Below are 13,862 nucleotides of genomic sequence, written 5' to 3'. Positions count from 1 at the left end.
ATTTTGATGACCTCTAACTTTTTTATTTTTTCGTATAAGCGGCGGTATGGGGGCTCATTTTTTGCGCAATGATCTGTACTTTTTTTTGATACCACATTTGCATATAAAAAACTTTTAATACATTTTTTATAATTTTTTTTTAAATAAAATGTATTAAAAAAGTAGGAATTTTGGACTTTTTTTTATTTTTTTTCGTTCACGCCGTTCACCGTACGGGATCATTAACATTTTATTTTAATAGTTCGGACATTTACGCACGCGGCGATACCAAATATGTCTATAAAAAATGTTTTTTACGCTTTTTGGGGGTAAAATAGGAAAAAACGGACGTTTTACTTTTTTATTGGGGGAGGGGATTTTTACATTTTACATTTTTTTTACATTTTTTTTTACACTTGAATAGTCCCCATAGGGGACTATTCATAGCAATACCATGATTGCTAATACTGATCTGTTCTATGTATAGGACATAGAACAGATCAGTATTATCGGTCATCTTCTGCTCTGGTCTGCTCGATCACAGACCAGAGTAGGAGATGCCGGGAGCCGCACGGAGGAAGGAGAGGGGACCTCCGTGCGGCGTTATGAATGATCGGATCCCCGCAGCAGCGCTGCGGGCGATCCGATCGTTCATTTAAATCGCGAACCGCCGCAGATGCCGGGATCTGTATTGATCCCGGCACCTGAGGGGTTAATGGCGGACGCCCGCGAGATCGCGGGCGTCGGCCATTGCCGGCGGGTCCCTGGCTGCGATCAGCAGCCGGGATCAGCCGCGCATGACACGGGCATCGCTCCGATGCCCGCGGTTATGCTTAGGACGTAAATGTACGTCCTGGTGCGTTAAGTACCACCTCACCAGGACGTACATTTACGTCCTGCGTCCTTAAGGGGTTAAAGAAGCAATCGGACTGGTTGCTATGAATAATAAAGGGTCTCAACACTTGGTATAATTCTTGAAAACTTTTATTGAAGTAAATAAAACACTTTACGGACACAATCTGTGAGACAAAAAGAGACCGCACACCGGAGCCTCGTGTACAGTAGAGAAAAAGGCATAAAGACATATCTCTCTAATAGATGGCCGCTCACCTCACCTGAGTGATAAACGCTCTTATCACCCTATGTCCGTATTGGGGAACTCAGTGGAGGAGTAGCTGCTATGCCTGGTGGGTAACAGGAACACAGGGGCAAACTATTTTAGAAATTCCAAACTAGTAATGCAAAAGGACCCTTATAAAGAGGAAAGTCGATCCAGCAATTCTGCTAAAACATCAATTTATTGGTTATTCAGCAGCATAAAATATCCCACATGGATAGCATTCACCGCACACCACCTGGCCAATGATTCACAGCAATATGGACGCGTTTCGAGCGCATGCGCTCGAAACGCGTCCATATTGCTGTGAATCACTGGCCAGGTGGTGTGCGGTCAATGCTATCCATGTGGGATATTTTATGCTGCTGAATAACCAATAAATCGATATTTTAGCGGAATTGCTGGATCGACTTTCCTCTTTCTTTGCTATGTGTATTAAGCCAGGCCGGGCTGAGGATCCGTGCAAGACCAGTGGGAGGTGAGCTGAAGATTTCTATACTTTTTCTCCAAAAGGACCCTTATACCTGGAGCTGCTACTTCTGGTTGATGAAGGGAGGATTCAAGGAGGTTCCAAGAGGGTTATTCAAATACAATAGTAAATAACAAGCCTTTCTAAAAGGGAGTGGTGTCCTCCGAAATACGTCATTGTGCTTGTTATTTATTATTATTTCCATATCTCTTAATGCTAAAGCTCATAGGGGGACATTCATAAAAGTGTTAACCCGTTTTTTTTCTTATATTTGTCGCTAAAAAGTCGCAGTTGTGACTACTCATTTTTCTTCGCGACAATCCTTCTTCAGAGCGAGAAAAGCAAAAATAATGATTTCAGCTTTTGTAAGCAACTTTCACAAATCAGCTTACAGTAGTTAGAGATTTGTAAACTGCTAATGTCGCCAAAAAGTCGCAATAAAGTAAAAGTTTGCTTACATTTACTCCAGGAAAATCCTGGCTTACTAAAATACCTCACCTGGTACTTTTGCTTACCTGTGGCAGATTTCAAGATTTTGCTTACGCGCGACAAATTTATTAAGGCAGTGCAACCTAATAATAAATTTGTCGCACGTAAGCAAAACGGCAGTCGAAAAAAAAAACTAAAAACAAGAGGACTAAAGCAAGGTTTTCTAAATGTCCCCCATATAGAGAGCTACCTACAAAATCGTATAATCTTAGAGGCAGAAAGAATTGGATGGGGAATGTAAGTATTACTGTGTGCACTCTTTTTCTGGATCACTGTGTGAATATTATGTGCATTAATTTTTATCCTACCAATAAAAGCATGATGATGTATAGAGTGATACTTTTTCACCTGGGTGTGATAGAGATCTTAGACATGTATAGAATTCTTTAATAAACTAATTTCTGAATCTTCTTCTGTTTCAGTGTCCGGATTCATTAACACATTGACCCCAAAATTCTATGTCGCCCTTACCGGAACATCTTCACTCATATCTGGGTTAATATTGGTAGGTATGAGTTGCACATTATATTGTTTGGAAGAGGCATCTGCTATTCCAGATATTTATATTTCAGTACAGGATTCAATTTATTACCATTATTCACAGGAAAATTTATAATTAGAGATGAGCGAACTTACAGTAAATTCGATTCGTCACGAACTTCTCGGCTCGGCAGTTGAGGACTTTTCCTGCGTAAATTAGTTTAGCCTTCAGGTTCTCCGGTGGGCTGGAAAAGGTGGATACATTCCTAGGAAAGAGTCTCCTAGGACTGTATCCACCTTTTCCAGCCCACCGGAGCACCGGAAAGCTGAACTAATTTATGCAGGAAAAGTCATCAACTGCCGAGCCAAGAAGTTCGTGACGAAGCAAATTTACTGTAAGTTCGCTCATCTCTAATTATAATGCCAAGTTCACATCGTCGTCGTCCCCCCCCCCCAAATTCTAGGTAGCCCAGCAGTAACTTCTGTCACCTCCCATTCCCTCTGACGCCTCACCTGTCCTTCTCTTTGAGCAGACACATGCCTTATTGAGTATAAGGATTCCCGAATAACACACAGAAATCTATGTCCCACATTTATCATGCAGTTTATACCTGATTTTGCTTTAGATTAAGGAATCCCATCTAAAATTGCTTCCAACTTATATCACATTTGTCTGCTTACACTTTAATAACTTCCTGGTGAGCCACTTGGCAGCATTGCATGCTGGACAATGTAGTTTAGAGGTAATATTATCAATGAATGACATCTCTGTATTCCTGAAGTTTAGACTCTTTCTTCCTCACAGAAATCAGCGGAGGATGCGCCTCATTTGGTGCATAGTTCAGTAGTACCTAAAAAAGAGGTCAGACAAGGGATTTTATTATAGAATCGCATGCAGTATTAAGGGGAACTCCGGGACAGAACATCTTATCCCCTATCCACATGATTGGGGATAAGTATTTGATCGTGGGGAGTCTGAGGGGCGGGGTTTTCCCAACAGATAGGGGATAAGATGTGGATAGTGGATAAGATGTTCTGTACCAGAATTCCCCTTTGATGTTTTCTGTCCAAGTCCTTATAAATAAGCCTTAGGGTACGTTCACACATATGCAGATTTGATGCGCAGGATTTTCGGCTGCAGATTTCAATGTAAACTAAATGACTGAGCACAGCTTCTAATCTGCAGTTACAAATCCTGCGCAGGATCCTGTATATGTTAAAGTACCCTTAATCTACAAAAGGGAATTTCTCGCCAACAACACTCATCACATGTCCGGTGGACCCCACAATCATGAAAATAAAAGCCCTGTGTCCCCTATTTAATGGAGCTGTAGTCCAGTGTTTGTACTGCCGCTCCATTCAACTCTGTCAGATGAAGATAGTAGAGTACTGGACCTTTGTTCTTTTGATTATGGTGGTCTTAGGGGTTGGACCCCTACCATTTTAAGGAAAATGAATTAAAGAGTACCTGTCATCAAACTAAACTTTTAATATATTGTTCCTTATGTAATTATAAAACACTTTGCTATTTACTTGCTGTTAAAATTCTCAAGCTTTATGGCTGACATTTATCATTGTCCTTAGACTGTTTTTTGTGTCTACAAAAGGCGCAAGCAGGTTTTTTTGTGCCTTTTTTGCGGCTTTTGGTTTACACATTTCTGCTGATTTTGAGTTGCAATCCACTGATTTAGGCAATACACATGATATGGAAGGGTTTTATGAACTTCGCCTTTTTGTGAAAAGGGGCAAAGCCACTGAAAAGTCTCTAAAACTACACCAGCCCAGGCTTAGCTTTTTGGTGAATGTGAAGAGAGAAATTTCAGAAAATGTGACCTGCACAAAATGTATCAAATGCTCTGCGACCATTTTATACATTTTGGTTCTCCCACACATTACACGCACACAAAACAAAAGGGAGTAGAAAAATGCTTCACTTACACCTACAATTATAAATGCTGGCCTATATGTTTTTAATGTGATTGAAAAAACGGCCACTAGGTGGCTCTGTTCTGTTCTCCTGCCGAGAGCTCACACAGTGGCCCTCATCTACTATTGCAAACCCAACATGTTTTGTCTGATTGTGTGCCAGATTCTGACGCATTGCGCCAGAAATTGTCTGCACCAGATTTTGCACCAGAATTGAAAAAACCCTAACTCCATTTTGCGAAGAAAACCAGGAAAAGGGGGCATGGTCTCCGAAAAGGGGCGTGTTCCCGACATTTTCACAAAAACCCAACATATTTACTACGGTTTCCACATAAAATGTGGTGGATTTCAGCTGAGGAAAACCCTACAGATCAGAGCATGTGTAAAAAAAGCAAAGTGTAGGGAAAATGGAAAATGTAGGGAAACCTTAGTAAATACCGTGGGAAATAAATTGTAGGGAATTAAAACCCACAAAGAAACCTACACTCCACTCTTAGTAAATGAGGGCCAATGTGTTCAAGGGGAAAGATATGATACACAGCTTTTTAAAGCTCGGAAATTTTTTTTAAGTGCAGGAGTGGTGTTAGGAGTCGTTGGGGAACATAATCCGAACTAGTTTAGAAAATATGGTTTGATGACAGGTACTCTAATACTCTAAAGGTATATTTCCCCCAAAAGTCAAGCTATCCCGCAGATAAGTGTCAGTGGGAAATACTCCTTTAATTCATTTTGCAGAAAATTCCCACATTCAATTACTAATAATGACAGTTGTTGCAAAAATAAACAAAATGGTGACTCTGACATGGCAGAATTAATAATATAGTAACTATTGTCTGGTCAGGTCTCTGTTGGTGACAGTAATGTTTAACCCCTGTGTTTACTGTGGGGAAAATAAAAAAAATTGAAATTGTCTTTATAAAATACTGCACCTATAGTTTTAGCCCACAAGGTGGCGCTTCATAACAAAAAACAAGTGCCAAAGCTGCATCCTGATGGCTGACACACTGTAGCTGGAGATTTTTCACAGCTCGGTCTTGTACCTTTTACCAACAGTAGACATAAGCATGAAAAATGCAGTATCTAGAAAGGTGAATCTTCAGAGCAGTGTTTTTTCCAAACAGTGTGCCTCCAGCTGTTGCAAAACTACAACTTCTAGCCTGCCAAAATTGCGTATTTTTGGTTACTATGTATACTCTAAAAATTTTTTTATAAAAATCTGTCAAAAAGTCCCATCAAGACAAAAATGATACCGATGAAATCTTCAGATCATGGCGCAAAAAATAGCTCTCCTACATCCCCTTATATGGAAAAATAAAAAACAGTTATAGGGGTTAGAAGAGGAAATTTACACCTACAAATTTTTGTGCATAAAGTAAAAAAAAATGTACAGAAGTAAAACAAAATCAAACCTACATAAGTTGGGAATCATTTTAATCGTATGGACCTACAGAATAAACTTTAGATCACGGTGCAAAAAATGATGAGCCCTCATACATCTCTGTATATGGAAAAATGAAAAAGTTATACTGGTCAGAAGATGACAATTTTATGCATAATAATTTTGGTGCATGTAGTTATAATTTTTTTTTAAAGTAGTAAAATGAAATAAAACCTATAAATTAGGTATTCTTGTAACCGTATGGACCTACAGAATAAAGATCATTCTTACCAATAAGTGCAATGCGTAGAAACGGGAGCCCCCAAAAGTTACAAAATACCTTTTTTTTTTTTTTTTTTTTCATTTTAACCCCACAATTTTTTTTTCTGGTTTCGCCATAGATTTTGTGGTAAAATTATTGATGTCATTACAAGCCCTCATGTGGGTCTGTAGGTGGAAAATTTAAAGTGTTAAGATTTTTAGAAGGTGAGGAGTTAAAAATGAAAGTCCAAAAATGAAAAAAAACTGTGGTCCTTAAGGGGTTATGGGGTATACAAGCTCTGGGTACATTACTATGATATGTACATTAGGCATTGGCTGCAAATACTCAGATTCATCCCTTTTTGTGTGAAATGTTTTTAGATTTTATATCCTCTTATTTTATTGGAGGGCCTAAATTAAAAAAAAATATTAAAGGGGTAATACCGTGCTGACAACTTATCCCTTATCTAAAGGATAGGGGATAAGTTGCCTGATCGCGCGGGGTCCCGCACGCAGCACCCCTCTCTCATCAGTCCTCAGAGCGAACATCACTCCGGGTCTGATGACTGACGATCACACGGCCAGAGTATCGTGACGTCACGGCTCCGCCCCCTCAATGTAAGTCTATGGCAGACAGCTGTCTCGCCCCTGCCATAGACTTGCATTGAGGGGGCGGAGCATGACGTCACATGGGGCGGAGCTGTGACGTCATGATCATAGGCCCTGTCATCAGACCCGGGGCCTGATGAGAGAGGGGTGCTGCGTGCGAGATCGCGGGGGTCCCCAGCGGCAGGACCCCGCGCGATCAGGCAACTTATCCCCTATCCTTTAGATGGGGGATAAGTTGTCAGCACGGTAGTACCCCTTTAAGCAGTAAGTAATAACTGAGCAGACAGGGAGTTTAAGGGACACTCACACTGGAAGATGACCATTTTCTTATTACTTTTAGTTATTCAGATAAATGGCTATAATCACCGTATTACTGCTCTTCTCTTCTCTAAAGAGGGGAACAGAAGGTCACTTCACTGTATAAGGGGTGTACTGCTAGAAATATTGGTTCCATACTAGTGGAGCAAGAAATTAGCCGTTCTTTCATTTTTAATAATTAGATGTATGAAGGTTTCATTAAGGAGCAAGTTATTATTGCTAGGAAAAATGAGTGATGGAGGAGTGGTTGAGAGCATCGGTGCCCTCTTCATACCATGTTGTGTGTATTGAACTGTGTGCTATACTGCGCAGTTTTCTTTTAGATATGCTCACACATCATATTTTTATTGTGGTTTGATGCAAACAAAAATAAATGCAAAATAAAACTGCAACTCGCCCATACCATGTTAATATACTAGTTTACATTGTGAGAATTTGATGACAGCATTTCACTCCTAATAATCATGTAATGTTCTAGGTAAAGCAGTAATGTTTGTTCTTATACTTTATTCTCTCATTTCATGTGTAGGAAGTTGTTTCTCTATTAAAGCTAGGATAAACAGCAGACATGTTAAAAGCTTATGTGTGCATTTTGTCTTCTAGATTTTTGAATGGTGTTACTTCCGGAAATACGGCACATCCTTCATCGAGCAAGTGTCTGTAAACCATTTACGCCCTCTAATGGGAGGGATTGATCCTGGAGCTTCTGCAGATGGTTTCTTCCCTAGTTCTGGAGACAATGAGACCGGCAGGCAAACTCTGTCAGGTGACTAATATTGACAGAAGATAGCACGTGCATTTCCTAACACATAGCATTCACATCCTACAAATAGATGGAACAATTAGCAATGGTTTCATCAGCAACACAGAATAGAAAGTGTAGACTGCTGCCCCAAAAAGCAGAAGTTCAGCAGTGTAGTTTCCATGTTAGGTCACGGGTGTAGAATGAAGCGCAATGACTCAGTGTTTCTTAGCTGGCAGACCTTATGTCTCGTGCTCCTCGAGACACTTAGACATTTGTAAATGCTGATAATTCATGATAACTTTGCTTTTACAGAAACTAGTATAAAATATCCATATTCTAAATAATTCTTAATTCACATATACGATTTGAACTACGGTTCCCGTATACGGCTGGGAGGAGGGGTGGGCTGGGCTTAATCACGGCGCCTGCACTCAGCCGTATTCAGGAACCATGGTTAATGTATGTCTATGAGCCGACCGGAGTGAACCGCAGCCTCTGGTCGGCTGTTTTTTCGTCCGTATGCGGTTTCCCGACCGTAGGCAAAAACGTGGTCGACCACGTTTTTGCCTGCGGTTGGGAAACCGCATACGGCCGAAAAATCGGCCGACCGGAGGCTGCGGTTCACTCCGGTCGGCTCATAGACATACATTAACTACGGTTCCCGAATATGGCTGAGTGCGGGCGCTGCGATTAAGCCCCGCCCACCCCTCCTCTCAACCGTATACAGGAACTGTAGTTCAAATCGTAGTGTGAACCCAGCCTAAGAGACAATACCATTGCAAGGGAATGTCACACGTTCGCACAAGAAAAACCCTTGTCCGTGTGTGTGGCTAAGCTGTGGTTTTCTCAGAGTGGCACCTCTAACCCCTTAAGGACTGAGCCCTTTTTCACTTTAAAGCGGTATTCCAGGAAAAAAAACTCCTTTTTTTTTTTTTTTCTATATCAACTGGCTCCAGAAAGTTAAACAGATTTGTAAATTACTTCTATTAAAAAAAATCTTAATCCTTTCAATAATTATGAGCTGCTGAAGTTGAATTGTTGTTTTCTATCTGGCAACAGTGCTCTCTGCTGACATCTCTGCTTGTCTCGGGAACTGCACAGAGTAGACGAGGTTTGCTATGAGGATTTCTAAACTGGGTGGTTCCCAAGACAGGTGTCATCAGAGAGCACTTAGACAGAGAAGAACAACTCAACTTCAGAAACTCGTAAGTACTAATAGGATGAAGATTTTTTTAATAGAAGTAACTTACAAATCTGTTTAACTTTCTGGAGCCAGTTGATATATAAAACATTTTTTTTCCCTGGATAACCTCTTTAAGGACTCAGCCCTTTTTTTGCAATTATAACCACTGTCACCTTATGCATTAATAACTCTGGGATGCTTTTACTGATTATTCAGATTCCGAGATAGTGTTTTTTTTTTTATTTTTTTTTTTTACATATTCTACTTCTAACACATTGGTAAAGTTTCATCGTTACTTGCATCCTTTCTTGGTGAAAAATCCCAAAATGTAACGACATTTTTGAAAATGTTAGCATTTTTCTAACTTTGAAACTCTCTGCTTGTAAGGAAAATGGATATTCCAAATAAATTATATATTGATTCACATATACAATATGTCTACTTTATATTTGCATCATAAAGTTGACATGTTTTTACTTTTGGAAGACATCAGAGGGCTTCAAAGTTCAGCAGCAATTTTCCACAAAAATTTCAAAATCAGAATTTTTCAGGGACCAGTTCAGTTTTAACGTGGATTTGAGGCGTCTTCATATTAGAAATACCCCACAAATGACCCCATTATAAAAACTGCACCCCCCCCCCCCCAAAGTATTCAAAATGACATTCAGTAAGTGGGCTGTGCAGATGAAAAATAACATTTTTACACCCACATATGGGGTATGTTCTTACTCAGAAAAAATGGGATTACAAATTTTGGGGGGCTTTTTTCCCCTATTCTCCCTTGTGAAAATGAAAAATGTAGGGTAATGCCAGTATTTTAGTGATTTTTATTTTTATTTTTTCATTTTCACATCCAACTTTAGCGAAAATTTGTCAAACACATGTGGGGTGTTAAGGCTCACTATAACCCTTGTTAAATTACGTGAGGAGTGTGGTTTCCAAAATCGGGTCACATGTGGGTATTTATTGTTTTGCGTTTATGTCAGAACCGCTGTAAAATCAGCCACCCCTGTGCAAATCACCAATTTAGACCTCAAATGTACATGGCACACTCTCACTTCTGTGCCATGCTGTGCACCGCAGAGCACTTTACGCCCCACGTATGGGGTAGTTCTGTACTCAGGAGAAATTGCATTACAAATTTTGGGGGTCTTTTTTTCCTTTTACCACTTGTGAAAATTAAAAGTATGGGGCAACACCAGCATGTTTTACGCTAACATGCTGGTGTAGACCCCAACTTTACCTTTTCATAAGGGGTAAAAGGAGAAAAAGCCCCCCAAAATTTGTAACTCAATTTCTCCCAAGTACGGAGATACCCCATATGTGGCCCTAAACTGTTTCCTTGAAATACGACAGGGCTTTGAAGCGAGAGAGCACCATGCGCATTTGAGACCTAAGTTGGGAATTTGAATCTGCCACATAAATACCCTAAAGCATTGTTTCCCAAACAGAGTGTCTCCAGCTGTTGCTAAATTCCCAGCATGCCTCGACAGTCAGTGGCTGTCCGGCAATACTGTGAGTTGTTGTTTTTCAACAGCTGGAGGCTCCGTTTTGGGAACAGTGCCGTACAAGACTTTTTTTATTTTTTTTATAAGGGGGGGGGGGGACTGTGTAGGGGTATGTAGTGTTTTACTGTTTATTTTGTGTAGTGTTTTTAGGGTACATTCACACAGGCGGAGGTTTACAGTGAGTTTCTCACTGGGAGTTTGAGCTGCGGGCGAAAATTTGCCGCATCTTAAACTTGCAGCAGAACTCACTGTTAACCCGCTTGTGTACCCTGTACATTCACATGGGGGGGGGGGGGGGGGCAAACCTCCAGCTGTTGCAAAACTACAACTCCCGGCATGCGCTGACAGACCATGCATGCTGGGAGTTGTAGTTATGCAACAGCTGGAGGCACACTTAGAGTTTGTTACTTAACTCAGTGTTTTGCAACCAGTGTGCCTCCAGCTGTTGCAAAACTGCAGCTCCCAGCATGTACAGTGTCTCAGTGCATGCTGGGAGTTGTATTTTTGCAACAGCTGGAGGCACACTGGTTGCAAAACACTGAGTTGGGTAACAAACTCGGTTTCACAACCAATGTGCCTGCAGCTGTTGCAAAACTGCAACAATCAGCATGCATTGAAAGTCGAAGGGCATGCTGAGAGTTGTAGTTTTGCAACAGCTGGAGGCACACTGCTACAACTCCCAGCATGCCCTTTGGTAGTCTGTGCATGCTGGGAGGTGTAGTTATGCAACAGCTGGATGCACACTTTTTTATAGAAAAAAAGTGCCTCCAGCTGTTGCATAACTACAACCCGCAGCATGCACAGGCTACCAAAGGGCATGCTGGGAGTTGTAGTTGGAACTCCAGCAGTTGCAAAACTAAAACTCCCAGCATGCCCTTTGGCTTGGCATGCCGAGAGTTGTTGCTAAGCAACAGCAGAAGGGGAACAGGCCTCACCTCCTTCTGTATCCTGCTGCCACCGATCCTGCTGCTCATTTTAGCCGCCACCGATCCTAAGGGTACCCCCGCCGGACCAGAGCAAGATAGGAGACACCCCGCCGGCCACAATCGCCGCCATCATGGCCGTCCCGATCACCGCCAAGCAGGGTCGTGATTGGTCGCTCATTCTCCCTTTTTTTCCAGGTCACCAAAGACCCGATTGACCCAGAATAGCCGCAAATCGCCGGTCTGAATTGACCGGCGATTCGCAGCGATCGCCAATATGGGGGAACCTCAGGACCCACCTGGGCGATATGACGGGATGCCTGCTAAACGATATCAGCAGGCATCTCGGTCCGGTCCCTGCCAGGCGAGCGGCAGGGGCCGGAAGAATGCAGGGCGTACCCATACGCCCTGAGTCCTTAAGGACTCGGTAACGGGGGCGTATGGATACGCCCTGCGTCCTTAAGGGTTACAACCCTGTGCGGTTTCCTGTCTCCCATTGAAGTCCATGGGATCAAGGTTTTAAAGGGGTACTCCACTGGCCAGTGTTCAGAAGTAAATGTACTGAACGCTGTTTTCGCGCCCCTTTAAAAGTGAGACCACATGTTTTTTTGATACAGAAATTGGTGCGCTTTCTGCATAAAAAACGTTCATGTATTGTCTGTCTGAACATGCACTTATAATGATTAGTTTTTCATATGAATAGAATCATATTTTTCTGGTAAAAAGGTCCAGATGCCATGCATAGACCCACAGTAAAAATATAACATCCTAGCTGCCTGTAGTCACTTGTAAAGGCAGCCGAGGAGCTTACTTCATACTGCTTATACAGTTTAAAACATTTTATACAAATTCAAGAAACAGTACAAACAGAAAGCAAGAAAATGCGTAAGAGCAGTTATCGCTCAAAGAGTTCACAGCAAGATATCACAGCAAACCATGAGACATAACATGTCAAAGAACAAGAGTACAATCAAGCCTGATGCGTCTTATAATCCAAACTATAACGATTGTAGCTACATACAATCAGTGAACAGAATCATAGCAGAGGGCTAGCTTACCTGGCAAGAAATAAATCGAGTATCTTCTGGAAAAACATGCAGAACAGCCTGAATACAGCAAACATAAGTGTACACCATACAGCACAAGAGATTGACGGCACAGGTTACATAGGGAAGGGTGGACACAAAAGAGAGGAAGGAGGGGGGAGTCAGGGAGGTTAGTGATCAGAAAACGGTCCCATGGTTCCCAAACAGAGGAAAACATGACACCCATATAATTCAGGGAAGCAGTGACCGACACCAGGAATTGGATCTCTTTAACTCGAGCAAGGAGATCATGGAGCAGTTCTCTTCCAAAATTTCAATTAACGTTTTAGCATCTAACAATATATGTAGAAGGAGCTTAGTTTGCTTTTTCTCAATGGAATGTGAGGCTAAGTTACAGAGCATGTGTGACCATTATCACTGTACACATTAGATGTTTTAAACAGGAATCAAAAGAACACCGAGGGCATCATTAAGTATGTGTTAGCAATATCAAGAATTTGGAAATGTGTTTTTTATGTAGTAATCAATGGCTCCTATGTCATTGTACCTGAGGGGGACTGTACCCATACAGCTGTAGTTTAGTAGTCTTTTTTTTATATTTCATAATTTTTTCTGAAACATTATGAATATTTTAATGTTAAACATAATAACCAATTTAGATAAGTTTTCTTAAAGGAAAACTGTCACATGTTTTTTCCCGCACTATCCACAGATACTGATGCCCTACCTTGCCCGGATCCGCCCGGCCATTCGCCCGCAATCGTAATTTTATTTATGTGTGGAAATCTGTCTGTAACTGGCACAGGCTTCGGTAGCTTAACTGGCACTGATGTCAGCGCCGCCCGTCCACAGCGCTGCCTGCTCATGAATATTCATCCCCCCTCCCTCCAGTTAGGAGCAGCAAAGAGAGGGAGAGCTGGAGGGATGAATATTCATAAGCGGGCGGCGCTGATGTCAGTGCCAGTTAAGCTACAGAAGCCCCGCCCGTGCCAGTTACAGACAGATTTCCACGTATAAATAAAACTACGATTGCGGTTGAACGGCCAGGCAGATCTGGGCAAGGTAGGGCTCATAGGAATCAGCATCTCCCGCACTATCCATCAGTACCTGTGGATAGGGCGGGAGAAAACATGTGACAGTTTTCCTTTAAGTCACCTACAGTATAGCACCATTATAGGATATCATTTTTTTTTTAAAACTATTATGAAGGAGATTTATCAAGCTCAGTAGTAGATTTTTTTTTTTTTGCGTAAAAAAAGTTGCACGTACAACTTTTCTATACATGCTGCGACTTTTACATTTTTGCTTATTCCAAAGCACATTTCTGAAATCTGCTCACGTAGTAATTTTTATTTTTTACTTTGCAGTGGTCATGTATTCATCAAATGCGATTAGTTCCTATTTAGGAAAAAATAAAAGTTGCATCTCCAT

At 41.4% G+C, this 13,862-nt stretch overlaps 1 protein-coding gene across 6 annotated transcripts in view; it reads left to right on the top strand.

The window, feature by feature from the left end:
- ST7L (suppression of tumorigenicity 7 like) overlaps positions 1–13,862 on the top strand; it is a 193,484-nt gene that overhangs the window by 21,101 nt on the left and 158,521 nt on the right. For 5 of the 6 annotated variants that reach the window (XM_056558288.1, XM_056558289.1, XM_056558287.1 and 2 more), the window contains exons 2-3: positions 2,477–2,559; positions 7,630–7,792. In XM_056558288.1, the coding sequence (XP_056414263.1) occupies positions 2,477–2,559; positions 7,630–7,792 (246 nt within the window). Of the gene's footprint in view, positions 1–2,236; positions 2,292–2,476; positions 2,560–7,629; positions 7,793–13,862 lie in introns of those variants that run through there. The other variant, XM_056558290.1, reaches the window with a different exon arrangement.

Source organism: Hyla sarda, chromosome 2 (genome assembly GCF_029499605.1).
Source record: "Hyla sarda isolate aHylSar1 chromosome 2, aHylSar1.hap1, whole genome shotgun sequence".
Taxonomy (NCBI): Eukaryota; Metazoa; Chordata; class Amphibia; order Anura; family Hylidae; genus Hyla; species Hyla sarda.
Note: the sequence above shows the minus strand (reverse complement) of the source record. Positions and strands in the feature narration are given on the sequence as shown.